The sequence below is a fragment of the Stegostoma tigrinum genome, chromosome 1, assembly GCF_030684315.1.
Source record: "Stegostoma tigrinum isolate sSteTig4 chromosome 1, sSteTig4.hap1, whole genome shotgun sequence".
Taxonomy (NCBI): domain Eukaryota; kingdom Metazoa; phylum Chordata; class Chondrichthyes; order Orectolobiformes; family Stegostomatidae; genus Stegostoma; species Stegostoma tigrinum.
The window spans coordinates 96,688,138-96,702,642 of record NC_081354.1 but is presented as its reverse complement, the minus strand read 5'-3'; the positions used below and the strand labels follow the sequence as shown (position 1 = coordinate 96,702,642).

At 42.0% G+C, this 14,505-nt stretch overlaps 1 protein-coding gene across 1 annotated transcript in view; it reads right to left on the bottom strand.

Annotated features, from left to right (window-relative positions):
* LOC125466017 (NACHT and WD repeat domain-containing protein 2) overlaps window positions 1-14,505 on the bottom strand; it is a 108,453-nt gene that overhangs the window by 22,805 nt on the left and 71,143 nt on the right. The window contains exon 4 of the mRNA XM_048560144.2: window positions 4,867-5,070. Coding sequence (XP_048416101.2) covers window positions 4,867-5,070 — 204 coding nt within the window. The remainder of the gene's footprint in view (window positions 1-4,866; window positions 5,071-14,505) is intronic.

Genomic DNA, 14,505 nt, shown 5'->3' with positions numbered 1-14,505 from the left:
ACAATGGCATGAAGCTGATTTCCTCTCACCTTGCACTGTATTTGCCAACATCCTCTTCTTTGCGGTCCCATCTTTCTTGAATGGTGTGGGAGATGGGTGATAATGTATCAATAATCATTTAGCACTTACAGTCATATGCTTATATGACATGGCTTGTGCTGCATTCATCAGGATAAGATTTCTATGTCGAAGGTCCATGGCCTTCTTTTCGCAGCATTCCATGTCCCACTGTGTGGGGGAATATGCTAAATCATCATGGGCTAGATGCCTTACAAGGACAGTTACTGGGAGAAAAGGGCTAATCTCTGAAACCATGGCTGATGACTCGGCCATGCAATCCTCAACTGAGCCTGAGTGTACATACAATGGACCACATTCTTCCACAAGAGCCATGTGGAGCAGATGACAGGCCTGTTGCGCTTCCAGTGTTTGCGTTAGTCTGACAGGGGAGAAGGTGGGGATGCGGTCTTGCAGTACTGAACAGAGAGAACATGCTGCATAATCCTAGCATGCTGCACACTGCCCAACTGAAGCAGGCAAAGAGGGGATATGATGGACTATGAAGAACTGTAAGAGTGGCAGCTGTCATCCAAAGACAAAGGTGAGGATGTTGAACAAGAGGACCATTACTGTCAAAATGTTGGCGTACTGCAGTGTCAGGCATAACAAGCCAGACAGGATTTAATTGACACCCTGTTCCAATTGACTCGAGCTGGGTGCAACAATTAGCCATTGAGTGTAAATCTGTTGCTGCTTGAAAGGAGAGCAGTCCGTGTCTGTTTCCAGATGCAGATACAGAATATATATTTTTTTAAACTCACTTCTGCTGGTGTTGAATAGAAGTGAGTGTTTTCGACTGCTTTCGAGTATGTGATGGCCCCACATTGAACATGAGAAGATGTTCGGGTACACTCGACATTAGGGTTTGAATCATATTCCCATAGACAGGGGTCTAAGATGGGATGAAACTGAATATGAGTAACCTAAACAGCAAATGAATTTACAAATGGGCCCTGGTATTGGCAATGAATCAACCATGCTACCTATGGACCCTGAGAAAGTGTTTCTTTTTTGGCTCCCTCCCACTCCGTACACAGTGATGGACACTACCAATATGACACACCTGGCCCGTGGCTGGTGCTGGGAAACCAAAGAGATCATGGCAGTGGTGAGCACTCTGGCAAGAAGGACAGTATGATGAGCTGAGGTGAGTTTCTGAGAATAGCAATAGCTCAGGCTTACAGAGAAAAATCTGCCTCAAAACATGCCAAAATTGACGCTTAGCTGAATTCTGATAAAATTTACTGCCGTGCTTTTGACGTTCTCTTACTTGCTATTGATCCAGAGCATGTCTCTCTCAAGTAAGTTAAACTATCCTCTCGACAGGGATTTTTACAGTAAGTGATGTTTTCAACTCTCTTCGGCGCTGTCATGAACGAAAACATTGAGGGTTGCCTCGGGCACTTTAGCATGATTTAAAACTGTAGACCACACATTTCATCCGTACATAACTCGCTTGCGAGTTGTTTGAGCATGACAGGCCTCATCAGTGCAATATTTTCCACTGCTGCGCACCATGTCATGTTTGTGATAGCAATTGCTCATCAGAGACTGAGTAATACAAAGGGCTGGTTAATATAAAACATAAAAGAACATTACAAGTTATGAAGCATGTATTACAGCAGGCAACTGATCTTTGTGTGTGTAGTTTGCAGATTGACAGGCATAATCACTACACTGTGTGTACTGAGAGTTAAAAGGAATTTTCCCACTTCTAAATACCACTAAAAATGCTCATTATTCTAAGATCATACTGAAATGCAAAGGTAACTCCTGACTTATTTTCTTTAATGGAATTCATTTCCTTCAATCCCTCTCCCAGATCATTTCCACCATCATTTCAAAAATAACATGGACTTCTTTCCCACAAAGGTCATCCTTCTGAACAGCTGCCTTGTCTGGGTCCCTCCATTTTACACCCTCACCTAGTTAAATCGCAGCTACACTTTACCTCTGCCCTGGCCTTGAATTTACATCTTTCACTAGTTCTCTCCTATTGTCTGTATACTCTCTGAGTTCATCTTGTTCTTGAGACTGACTTCCACTCCCCTTTATCATGTTCCCCCAAAGCTGTTCATCGCCCAGAATCCTTCCTGGTCCCTGTATTAACTGATATCCTAAATGATTTTCTCTGTTCAGATGACACTTTTCTGTTCTTTAAATCTGTAGCCTCCATCCATCTCCTCAAAAAAGCTTGGCCACATAGTCATTGCAAAATACTATTCCTTTCTGCGACATCCCAATTCTCCTTGTACAGGCTATTACCTCACAATCCATGCTATCTTTCCTGATTCCTGATGTCCCTTAGTCAGGTTTTCACCCCGGCCATAGTACCAAAACAACTCTTTTTAAAGACAGAAAGGTCATTCTATGGTGTGAAGATTCCAATCATGGATATATTGTTTGCAGCAATGTATTGTGTTTAGCTGTTGCAAGGAAATGACGTTACGAGGCTGTCTGTGAGAATGTCTTGGTTGCAAGAATCAAGAGTTGTAAGTTTGTATTTTGGACCAACAGAGAAGGATTTGATATGAATTTTGGCAGATGATTTTAAACGTGATGGCTGCCAGAAACATTTAGAAGAAGTTTCAAGGCAGATTACAGGGAAGAGAAATACAGTTTGTTACTGACCTCATCCACCTAGAGATGTTTCTGAAATTTCAGCCTTAGTAACCACTGCTTCAGTGCAGCAGAACAAAATACTCAAAAAACCCTGTGCAAAAATGGTTTGGGGGCACTGATGTTTCAGTGGGAACTATGGGATGAAAACAGCATCTGATCTCAAATTATATTGATGAGGCGAAGGGTAAATACTACAAGTTCTTGTCCTTCAGTGACCTTTCTTAAAAGCACATGTATGAACAAAGGATAAGGCTGGGCTCAGATCCCTCCAGTTTGTACCCTTTGGCAGCATTGCATGATAACAGTGACACTAAGTGACTGCTGAGGTCAAAAGTTAAATTTGACAATTGAAGATAGTCTCTCTATTGGTTCCGAATTGTCCATCTGATCATGTCCTTTTTATTTAGGATTGAATCTCTTTTTGTCTTTAAAGTAAATCTAGTCCTTTTGGAAGGATTTGTATGTCTGTCTGGAAAATGGGGAAAGTAGGCTGTTTAGGAACCAAAAGGAATTTCTTTTAGAATGTAATAGACCCAAAGATCTGTTTATCACAGGTGCCTTTGGTTCTATGGTTTATCGGCAAATCTAAACACCAAGGTCACAGAACACAAAGACCAATGTTCACCATGAGCCAGGAAGATCACTGAGGCTAGCTGCATCACTGTGGATGGACTTACAGAAAATTGTTCTGTACCAACATCATCTTCGAATAGGCATTTCTATAGCAGCACAGTTCAAACACGACATTACACTTAAACCATGCACTGACAAACGGCTACTAATCAAGAAAAATGGAAAGGAAAATTCAGGGCACTATAAGCCGATGAGCCCGACATCAGTGGTGGGGAAGTTGTTGGAAGGGATACTGAGGGACAGGATTTACATGTATTTGGAAAGGCATTGACTGATTAGGGATAGACAATGCGGCTTTGTCAATGGGAAATCATGTCTCACGAGCTTGATTAATTTCTTTGAAGAAATGACAAAGGGGGCTGATGATGGCAGAGCAGTGGGCGTGATCTATACGGACTTCAGTAAGGCGTTCAACAATGCTCCGCACAGTAGACTGGTTAGCAAGGTTAGATCGCCTGGAATACAGGGAGAACTAGCCATTTGGATACAGAATTGGCTAAAGGTAGGAGACAGAGGCTGGTAGTGGAGGGTTGTCTTTCAGACTGGAGGCTTGTGGCCAGTGGTATGCGACAAGAATCCGTGCTGGCTCCGCTGCTTTTTGTCATTTATTTAAATAATTGGGTTGCAAAATAGGAGTAATGGTTAGTATGTTTGCATATGACACCAAAATTGGAGGTGTAGTGGGCAGCGAAGAATCTTACCTCTGAATACAATGGGACCTTGATCAGATGGGCCAATGGGCAGATGGCAGGTGTAATGCAATTTAGATGAATGTGAGGTGCTGCATCTTGAAAAGGCAAATCAGGGCAGGACTTATACACTTAATGGTAAGGTCCTGGGGAGTGTGGCTGAACAAAGAGTCCTTGGACAGCAGGTTCACAGTTCTTTGTAAGTGGAATCCCTGGTAAACAATATAGTGAAGAAGGCTTCTTGGTGTGTTTGCTTTTATTGGTCAGTATAGGAGTTGGAAGGTCATGTTGCAGATGTATAGGATTTACAAGGATGTTACCAGGTTTGAAGGATTTGAGCTAGAGGGAGAGGTTAAAGAAATCGGGACTGTTTTTCCTGGAGCATTCAAGGCTGAGGAGTACCCAAATAAAGTGTATAAAATCATGAGGGGCATGAATAGGGTGAATAGCCAAGGTCTTTTTCCCAGGGTAAGGGAGTCCAAAACTAGAGGGCATAAGTTTAAGGTGACAGGGAAAGATTTAAAAGGGACCTAAGGGGCAACTTTTTTACACAGAGGGTGGTGTGTGTATGGAATGAGCTGCTAGAGAAATTGGTGGAGGCTGGTAAAATTACAACATTTATAAAAGGTATCTGGATGGGTATATGAATAGGAAGGTTTAGAGGGATGAGGGCCAAATGCTGGCAAATGGTACTAGATTAATTTAGGATATCTGCTTCACACGGACAAGTTGCTGAACATGACTCTATGACTCTGAGTTACTTCCAAAAAATTCAAAAAGGAATATTTTATGAAAATATTCACAGGAAACTGAGGTAAAGAATTAAAGTACTATAAACACTTAGAATGTTGTAAAACTGTACCGTATTCTGGTAATTCTTCAGCATTTCAGACTTGGGTTTGAGGTAGTATGTTGGTGGAACGGAGTTTTCATCTCTACAATAACAGTCCTCCAGGATTTTTGTGTCCAGTTGCGCCTCTACAGCAGCATCCAGTATCATTTCAAATTCAGAAGTTTCAACCTCCCCAGGCAGCCGAATGCTGCCATATTTTTCACCAAACAGTCCCTATGAAACAACAAAGGTATCACTGCATTGACATTATTACATCTAGACCACCAAAGCTGATCCCCACAGTGTGGAAATAGGCCATTTGGCCCAACAAGTCCATGTTGACTCTCTGAAGAGCATCCCACCCAGAGCCATCCCCTACACAATCCCTGTAACCCTGCATTTCCCATGGCTAAAGCACCTAGCCTGCTCCTCCCTGGACACCATGGGCAATTTAGCATGGCCAATCCAACTAACTTACACATCTCTGGACTGTGGGAGGAAACCAGAGCACCCAGGGGAACCCTATGCAGACGGGGAGAACGTGCAAACTCAACACAGACAGTCGCTCGAGGGTGCAATCGAACCTGAGCTCCTGGTGCTGTGAGGCAGTGTTGCTAACCACTGAGTCACCGTGCTGCCCTGATTCCTTCACTGTTCAGCCTGAAAAAACAAAGACCTTTCCCAGGTCTCTGCTGCAACTGTAGAGTGGCCTTCACAAGCTAGGCCCTGGGAAAGCAGCTGGTATCATCAATGGAACTGTTTGGAAATACAGTCACTCTTGTGACAAAGCACCCCATTCACACACTGCAAGCTCCCACAAACAGCAATATCAGAGTGGCCAGATAAATCTGACATTAGGTCACGTCAGTTTGAAGGAGAAGTATTGATCAGGCACTGCTCCTCTTCAAAATGGCACTGTGGGATCAAAACAAGGGACTCAGTTTAATGGCTCATTTAAAAAAGTGCCTGCTCCTCAAGATCAGCACTCCTGTTGGTGATGTTGGATCCAGCCCAGATAAGGATAGCTGTAGCTCAGTTGTCCTCTCTTCACGGGGCTGCTTGTTCCCCTCCCTGAGGGACGACTGGCGCTGATTTAACTTGAGGGTCACCACCTCTCTCTTCCCTCCACACCCCTAAAGTCAAGGTCTGCCCAAAGGTTGAGGCCTTTACTCTACTGCCCTCCCCCCAGAAAAGCTCGAAGCCTACTCCCCCCACTCCAAGGTAGCTGATCAATTCATTCAATTTGTTTTTGGATGAATTTTAATTTTTATGGATTCATTATAATCTACTGAAGGGCTCTGATGTTTAATAATTCTTCACAACCAAAGAGTAATTTTGTGAAGTAAACTCATAGAACATAATAAATAGGAGCAGGGATAAGCCATTTGGTTTGTCCTGGTTGAATGATCATTTCCTCTGTATGACTCGATCCTTTTATATTTTGATACATTGGGGAAGATCTCTGTCACCACCTGAGCATTAATTTGATGAATGGAACGTCCAAACTTCAGAATTTCTGATTCCCATTCCAGTGAAATTAATGGGATGAGAACTGAGCAGCTGATGGGCTTCCCCGGTTATTGTCCGAATGCTGAGGACAAAAATTTACCTCAATATTGTTATGATCACTGTAAAAATGGATCACTCTTAAAAAAAAATTTGAACTTTCCATTTGGGAGCTAAAAGGATGGCAAGGCCCGATTTCAAATTTAAGACTCTTACTGTAACAACCAGATTAAAAGCACTACTGAGTTAAAAAAAAGTAATTTTGAGATAACTATAACTTAAAAGGCAGAACAGAGCATTGCCCTTTTACATTTAATACAACTATAAATCCAGTTCACAAATAAACTTTATAATATTCCTTAAAAATATACTCAATTTCCAGGAACTACAGGGCAGGTGGTAGAGTACTGATCATGTCACTGGACTGGAATTCTAGAATCCCAGGCTAATATTCTGGTGGTTATGGTAAGAATTGAAACTCAATAAGAAAAGCCAGAATGAAAATGTAGCATAATGGTAACCATTGCTGAAAGTCATGAAAGTCAGAAGTCACACCACACCAAGTTACAGTTTAATAGGGTTGTTTAAAATCATGAGTTTTCAGGACAAGGGAGCAGTGCTCTGAAACCTTGTGATTTTAAATAAACCTGTTGTCTATAACCTGGAGTCGTGTGATTTCTGACTTTCTCTATCCCAGTCCAACACTGGCGTTTCCACATCATGAATGTCATTAAAAAGCCCATTAAGTTCATTAATGTTCTCTGGGAAAGTGTATCCGATGTCTTTACCTGGTCTGGCCAACATATGGCAACAGTATCTTAACTGGTTGGTCCTTTACTGTGCTCTGAAGTAGCCCAGAAAACCACTCTTTTTTGTGTTTGATACCTCTCTTTATGAAGTTCAAGATGCGAATTGCATTGCTAATTATTCATTCAGGACACCCCTGCATTTTGAAAGATTCTGAAGTAGTTGAATATCAGTTTCCTTATTGGCTGAACATAGTTTTTTTTTACTACGTGCCAGTTGTGTTATGTTTTTGGGAGGGCTTCACTTTGTGAGATCTAGCGAGACTTGTCACCGTATCTGACCTCATTAACTCGCAGCCCTGCTTCTGTTGCATTCCTCTTTTCCAGTCCAAACCCCATTTCACCATGTATTGTTCCCGGAACAACATATAACTTAATTGATATTTGACAAAAGACCAGCATCCCTTGCTTCTGCGCCATGGTTAAAAGGCTGCTGTGGATCTGGTCGACACTGGCATTCCAAAGATTCCCAGCTTGGAAACAGACCGGCAGGATAAATATACCAGAGACTGAGAAGGTGGCACCATGATTTTCCAACAGAGTGCTGGGGGAAGGGCTGGCACAGAGGACTGATAGAGGAGGGCCATTCTCTTCCCAGATGACCAGCTGAGAAGGCCGCATTGCCATCCATGTCAGTACAGTCTTTGCAATGTGGAGGGACAGCCACAATACTGTAAAAAGTTCAATACTCTACTCCACTTTTCCTGGTTAAGTGGCACACTCTTCTCTCTGCTATCTCACACTCACTCTATCTCTGCTACCTCACACATCTCTCATCATCTGCCACTCACTGTTACCTGCATCATTTTCCTTTACTCTCACCCATCCCAGTCTCCCAAACCACTAACCTTGCATGGACTCTATGCTGCCTACTCACTCCCTTGGAAAACCTCATCACCTTTTGACTATCTGTAACATCACTAACAGCTGTGCTACATAATTATGCCTCACTCAATCCCTTCCTTCCTCTCACTCATTCCAGGAGAAAATAGCCCGTAATAGGGCAGAAAGCACAAGGACAAATGGAGGTGTGCCTGACTTCAGACTGCTCATCCAGTGTGTGGATTGAATCCTGTCTTCACAGAAGAAGATCAGGGCTACTCCTGCAGGGATGTCAAGACATTTATGCCCTGCCAACCCAGAACGTACTATTCTTCATACCGCTGTAGCTCTCACATTAATCCTGCTGAGTGCCATTCATCAGACACCACTTCTAATCACTGGCCAGATGCCTTCTCTCTCCTTTGTCTTGCAGGTACAAGCAGGATGCCCACAACTTCAACTCAGAAACAGCTTGCGCTATCAGAACTTCGCCGTCTTCGCCTATCCCCTCCCTACCTCCCCACCTATACTCTCTCCACCTATCTTCTTTACTCTCCATCTTCGGTCCGCCTCCCCCTCTCTCCCTATTTATTCCAGTTCCCTCTCCCCATCCCCCTCTCTGATGAAGGGTTTAGGCCCGAAACGTCAGCTTTTGTGCTCCTGAGATGCTGCTTGGCCTGCTGTGTTCATCCAGCCTCACATTTTATTATCTTGGAATTCTCCAGCGTCTGCAGTTCCCATTATCTCTCTTTCATTAATGTATTGGTTTGGGTGATTTTTCCCTATTTGGGCTATTGTATTGTGTGATTTAGACTTCTGTAATTCGGTCCAGTTGTTTTGTTAATTGAATAATTCAAAGTCTCTTTTCATTTCATGAAGCATTATAGAAGATTCTGATATATTTAATTATATTTCTTATGCTGCAAATCCAATGTTTACTTATTACTGTAATCAGTCAACTGGCCTCTTATCAGCGATTTAAAAAATGAAATTCTACAAACATTCCACTAGATGGCAGCCCAATCAGACTTTTAAATGGTGCACAACTTACCCAATGGGACTTTTGCTGGTATGTGAAAGGCTGGTGGGATATCAAGAGAGCGGTACAGCATGGAAACAGACCCTTCAGTCCACCTTGCCCATGTCAACTAGATATCCTAAATTAATCTAGTTCCATTTGCCAGCATTTGGCCCATATCCCTCTAAACCTTCCTATTGATATACGCGTTCAAATGCCTTTTAAATGCTGTAATGTACAGTGGAACAGGATTCTCCAAGAGCCAGCGACTATTATTCATCGAAAAAGAACGCACAAAGCAGGGATCAATGAAAATGGATTTGTTCTGTTCAGTGAATTTCAATATGATTATCTATTACCTGTGTTCTGTTTGATGAAAATTGAAGTAAAAATTAAACCGGTTAAATTAGATCACTTGTCATCTCTGAACTTGTCCAAATGTCTAACAAGCACTAGACAAGTCAGATTTGAACACTTCATGCTGTGTGACTCATATTGGATGAGGAAATTCAGACTATGACACTTCTTCTATTAAGTCATGCATTAAATGAAATTTTGTATACATGCTCAGATTTTGCTTGACGGAACAGTCTAAACCCCAGCATCAAATTCAAAATCAAATATACAACAATAATTATAATAATTACTCACTTGCTTTTAAGAAGAATTTGTTTAAATAGTTAGGTGAATGTTCTTCAGTTTTGCAGGTTCATGCTCCAGGAACACTGAGCATATATCCCTGTCAAGTGCTAAAGACCTAATTCAGCAGACCAGGCAATGAAGAGCTGAGTCCACTGATACAAGTCTGGCTTAACTAACACAGAGGAAGCGTTCTTAACAATTCCATTTTGTTGTCTTGGCTCAGGGAAGTGAGGTGGGAAAGTGAGTTTAAGCAAAATGTGTTAAATAAGGGTATTTTTCAGATTATTTTCCCCTTCTTAAACAGACTGTAAATGCCCATGAGCAATGAACACACACAGATATATTTGAAATTCTGATCTCTCACGTAATACTAAAATATGTGTGCAGGATTACAGTTAATGAATCTCTAGACGAGTTTTGATTAACAGGTGATCAATGTTAATAACAGGTATTTTCCAGGCAAATTGCCAGAGCTTGTAGATACAGGAAATCTGCTGTCTTGTGCCATCCTCATACATCACTGTAGCTCATTTGCAAACTCAGTTATATCCTTCACATAATTACATCAAGGTTGACCCATCTGTTGCTCTCTGCTCTTCCCTCTAGAAGAGATCCTGTAGGTTTTTCTGATCAAATGGGCAAAAAAGTACCATTTACTGTTCTGGATCTCATTCATTAGCATTGTTCCTGCTCTTACAATTTCAAATACCTCGTCATTTGTCTTATGGCCTGTAAAGTCTTCTGGGTTTGATGTTTCCTATACTATTCTATTCCAGACTTTACAGAATTGCAATCAGAGATAATAGGGACTGCAGATGCTGGAGAATCCAAGATAACCAAGTGTTGAAGCTGGATGAACACAGCAGGCCAAGCAGCATCTCAGGAGCACAAAAGCTTTTGTGCTCCTGAGATGCTGCTTGACCTGCTGTGTTCATCCAGCTTCACACTTTGTTATCTTTTACAGAATTGCCACCATTTTGCATTAGACAATTTAAACTTTTGAGTGAGAATTAGTTACTGAAAGGACCACTTCACCAGGATCTCTTCTAGAGGGAAGAGCAGAGAGCAACAGATGGGTCAACCTTGATGTAGTTATGTGAAGGATATAACTGAGTTTGCAAATGAGCTACAGTGATGTATGAGGATGGCACAAGGCAGCAGATTTCCTGTATCTACAAGCTCTGGCAATTTGCCTGAAAAATACCTGTTATTAACGTTGATCATCTGTTAATCAAAACTAATCTGGAGATTCATTAACTGTAATTCTGCACAAATATTTTAATATTACGTAAGAGATCAAAATTTCAAATATATCAGTGGGTGTTCATTGCTCATGGGCATTTGCAGTCTGTTTAAGAAGGAAATGAAAGTTGAATGAGGGAAAGTGGAATGGATTGCATTTAGAACGTAGGCAAGGAAAAAATATTGGGACTAGGGTTATGGAGGTGACTAGGAAGCGGAGAGTAAGACAGGTTTTCAATCAGGAGAAAAGAGGTGAGAAACAAGATCAGAATAGTGTGGTTGAATGGGGAAGTAAAACTGTTCAGAGTCAACGTAATATGAATGCAAAGCATCAACAAGGACAGTGAAAATAAGATCACCCAGACGGAAGTGAGATCCATATCAGGTAATAGTAAGTCATGTCAGCTAAGGTCAGTGTCAATGTAAGCAAAACCAGGAATTAGAGTCAGGAATGGAATTTAAGATCAAGCCTGCAAGTAAAGCAACAAAGCTGGATCCAGTTTGCAAAAATTAACATTCAACTTTCAAGTGGAGTGCAACACACAGACTGAACTCAAAGCTTTGATTGCCCAAGTGTAAATTTCATGGTTTAGTACTTTATTAGCATTATATTTAAGAGCTTCTTATAAGTAAAGGAACAACATACAAGGAAATTATAATTAAAATAAATTGTATTTATTTGGTATTTCACAGACAATCATGTTGGTTTATTTTATAATGGACTTTTGTGCATGTTATTGTACTATATTGATATTGTGACAATTAACTTCATCCTTACTAAATAAACTTTTTTAGTATCATTTCTGCTGAGGTCCTCTGGACTAGTATTCGAGGTGTGCAGAAGAGATTCGAGCTTTTGGATGGGATATCTCTAGGGTGCCTACTGAATAGATTAATATTAAATACCACTGAGCATGAAAAATCAGTGCTATTTGTGTTGTAGGGATTAATGAAAAACTACTACACAGTGAGGAACAATTTTCTGAATGTGACACTGAAGTTTATAATCAGGGCAAACATGTAGAAAATTGTGATCAGAGATAATGGAAACTGCAGATGCTGGAGAATCTAAGGTAACCAAGTGTGAAGCAGGCCAAGCAACATCTCAGGAGCACAAAAGCTGACGTTTCGGGCCTAGACCTTTCATCGTCCCGCAACACATCCGTCACACCCTGCCCCCGCCACAACCGCCCCAACAGGATCCACCTCGTTCTCACATACCACCCCACCAACCTCCGGATACAACGCATCATCCTCCGACACTTCTGCCATCTACAATCCGACCCCACCACCAAAGACACTTTTCCATCCCCACCCTTGTCTTCCAGACAGACCACTCTCTCTGTGACTCCCTTGTCTGCTCCACACTCCCTTCCAACCCCACCACACCCGGCACCTTCCCCTGCAACCGCAGGGGTGCTACACCTGCCCCCACACCTCCTCCCTCACCCCCATCCCAGGCCCCAAGATGACTTTCCATATTAAGCAGATGTTCACCTGCACATCTGCCAATGTGGTATACTGTATCCATTGTACCCGGTGTGGCTTCCTCCACATCGGGGAAACCAAGCGGAGGCTTGAGGACCGCTTTGCAGAACACCTCCACTCGGTTCACAATAAACAACTGCACCTCCCAGTCTCGAACCATTTTAACTCCCCCTCCCATTCCTCAGATGACATGTCCATCATGGGCCTCCTGCAGTGCCACAATGATGCCACCTGAAGGTTGCAGGAACAGCAACTCATATTCCGCTTGGGAACCCTGCAGCCCAATGGTATCAATGTGGACTTCACAAGCTTCAAAATCTCCCCTTCCCCCACTGCATCCCAAAACCAGCCCAGCTTGTCCCCGCCTCCCTAACCCGTTCTTCCTCTCACCTGTCCCTTCCTCCCACCTCAAACTGCACCTCCATTTCCTACCTACTAACCTCATCCCGCCTTCCTGACCTGTCCGTCTTCCCTGGACTGACCTATCCCCTCCATACCTCCCCACCTATACTCTCCTCTCCACCTATCTTCTCCTCTATCCATCTTCGGTCCGCCTCCCCCTCTCTCCCTATTTATTCCAGAACCCTCTCCCCATCCCCCTCTCTGAAGAAGGGTCTTGGCCCAAAACGTCAGCTTTTGTGCTCCTGAGATGCTGCTCGGCCTGCTTTGTTCATCCAGCTCCACACCTTGTTATCTATTATGTAGAAAATTGCACAGGTTGAACTTAATTGATCCCTACTCATGAAAAAACTGAATTCTTAGCAAATTTGCAGCAGAAACTGAATTACAATGCCGATTTTTAAAGGAACATTTTTTTTCTGTTATGTTAGGTGGGTGATGCAAGTGCTCATTCCTGGATTTTGAAAATATATTTCTTGAACTCAGAAGGGGAAGTAAAATTGAATCTATATAAAAATAAGCCATTACAGATAAATGTAAGCCTATAATCTAACATATGTTTGTGGGTAAATTTCTAAATCACCACATTTTAATCGCGTGTCTGCTATCACCAGGTTTGTTGGGACAAAATTTATAAGACACTGCTCCACAAATGTGGCCTTGCTTTCAATTAAGATTATCAACTCTTCTGGATTACCTAAGAATCTCACAGGATCGATTATTGGTTCCCCAGGAGAAAATTTTCTATTTGCATAGCTAGTGCCTGGACACTTTGCTGACTGCCTTCATTATCAGACATCTAGTATCGCTTATTAATGTATATCCCTGCAGGGTTTCCCAATGATCTAAAGAAGTTCCAGTACAGGAGCTACTAAGAGTGCAAGGAATCTTGGTTTTGAATAAAGGTATAGGATTGTAAGGGCACGAGCCAGGAATGTCCAGTGCGTAAAGAAAATGAGCTTTGAATGCTACACGCTACCAGTCCACTAAGTACCCATTAGTTCTCTGCCTTTTGCACCTGGATCCTCTTTACCTTGGTCAAGAATATTAATTTTAAGACAAAACATGAGTTGAATGGAATGACTGAATATAAAATAAAATTTTCTTTCTTTGCCATTGTAATTTAGAGTTGTACAAATCTCATGGGATAGGTGGTTGATTATCTGGTGAGCCTGTGGATTTATTTATGTGACTCATGCCTGCGTGTTTTTGTAGACTAGACTCTAAATTCTCACTCCCTGCTCCCTGCCCATGCCTCAGGCACTACCCACCTTTAGTTTCAGGCAATCATTCCACACTGGAATTTCCTGTCTGTCAGCTATCCCCGGGAGCTTCTGACTTAAGTGGAAAGAACTAAGGACACTTAATTCCAGGGGATCACCCAGTATTGGAAACCCGCATGTGGCTTACTGAAAATTCGACAGACACACAAAACATGGTTTTCCATCTGTTCTCAATCCATTTTCAAATTTCTAGTACGTCATTTATTTTATGAGAGTCCCTCTGTTGTAGGCCAGATATTAACTTTAAGATGTTGATTTTGGATTCATCTCCCAAATTAGTGATTAAAACTTACCTTCAAGAAAGACAAGCTTAATCGAAGAAAAGAGAGAAAGTGAATCCCATCACTTAAAGTGCATTTAAATCTCTGAATGAATTATGTTGTTTCATCCCAAATGTTTCTTTCTTTTTTTATTCTTCTGAGCCAGCATGTTAACTGCTCTCTCAAAACTTACCATTTTATAA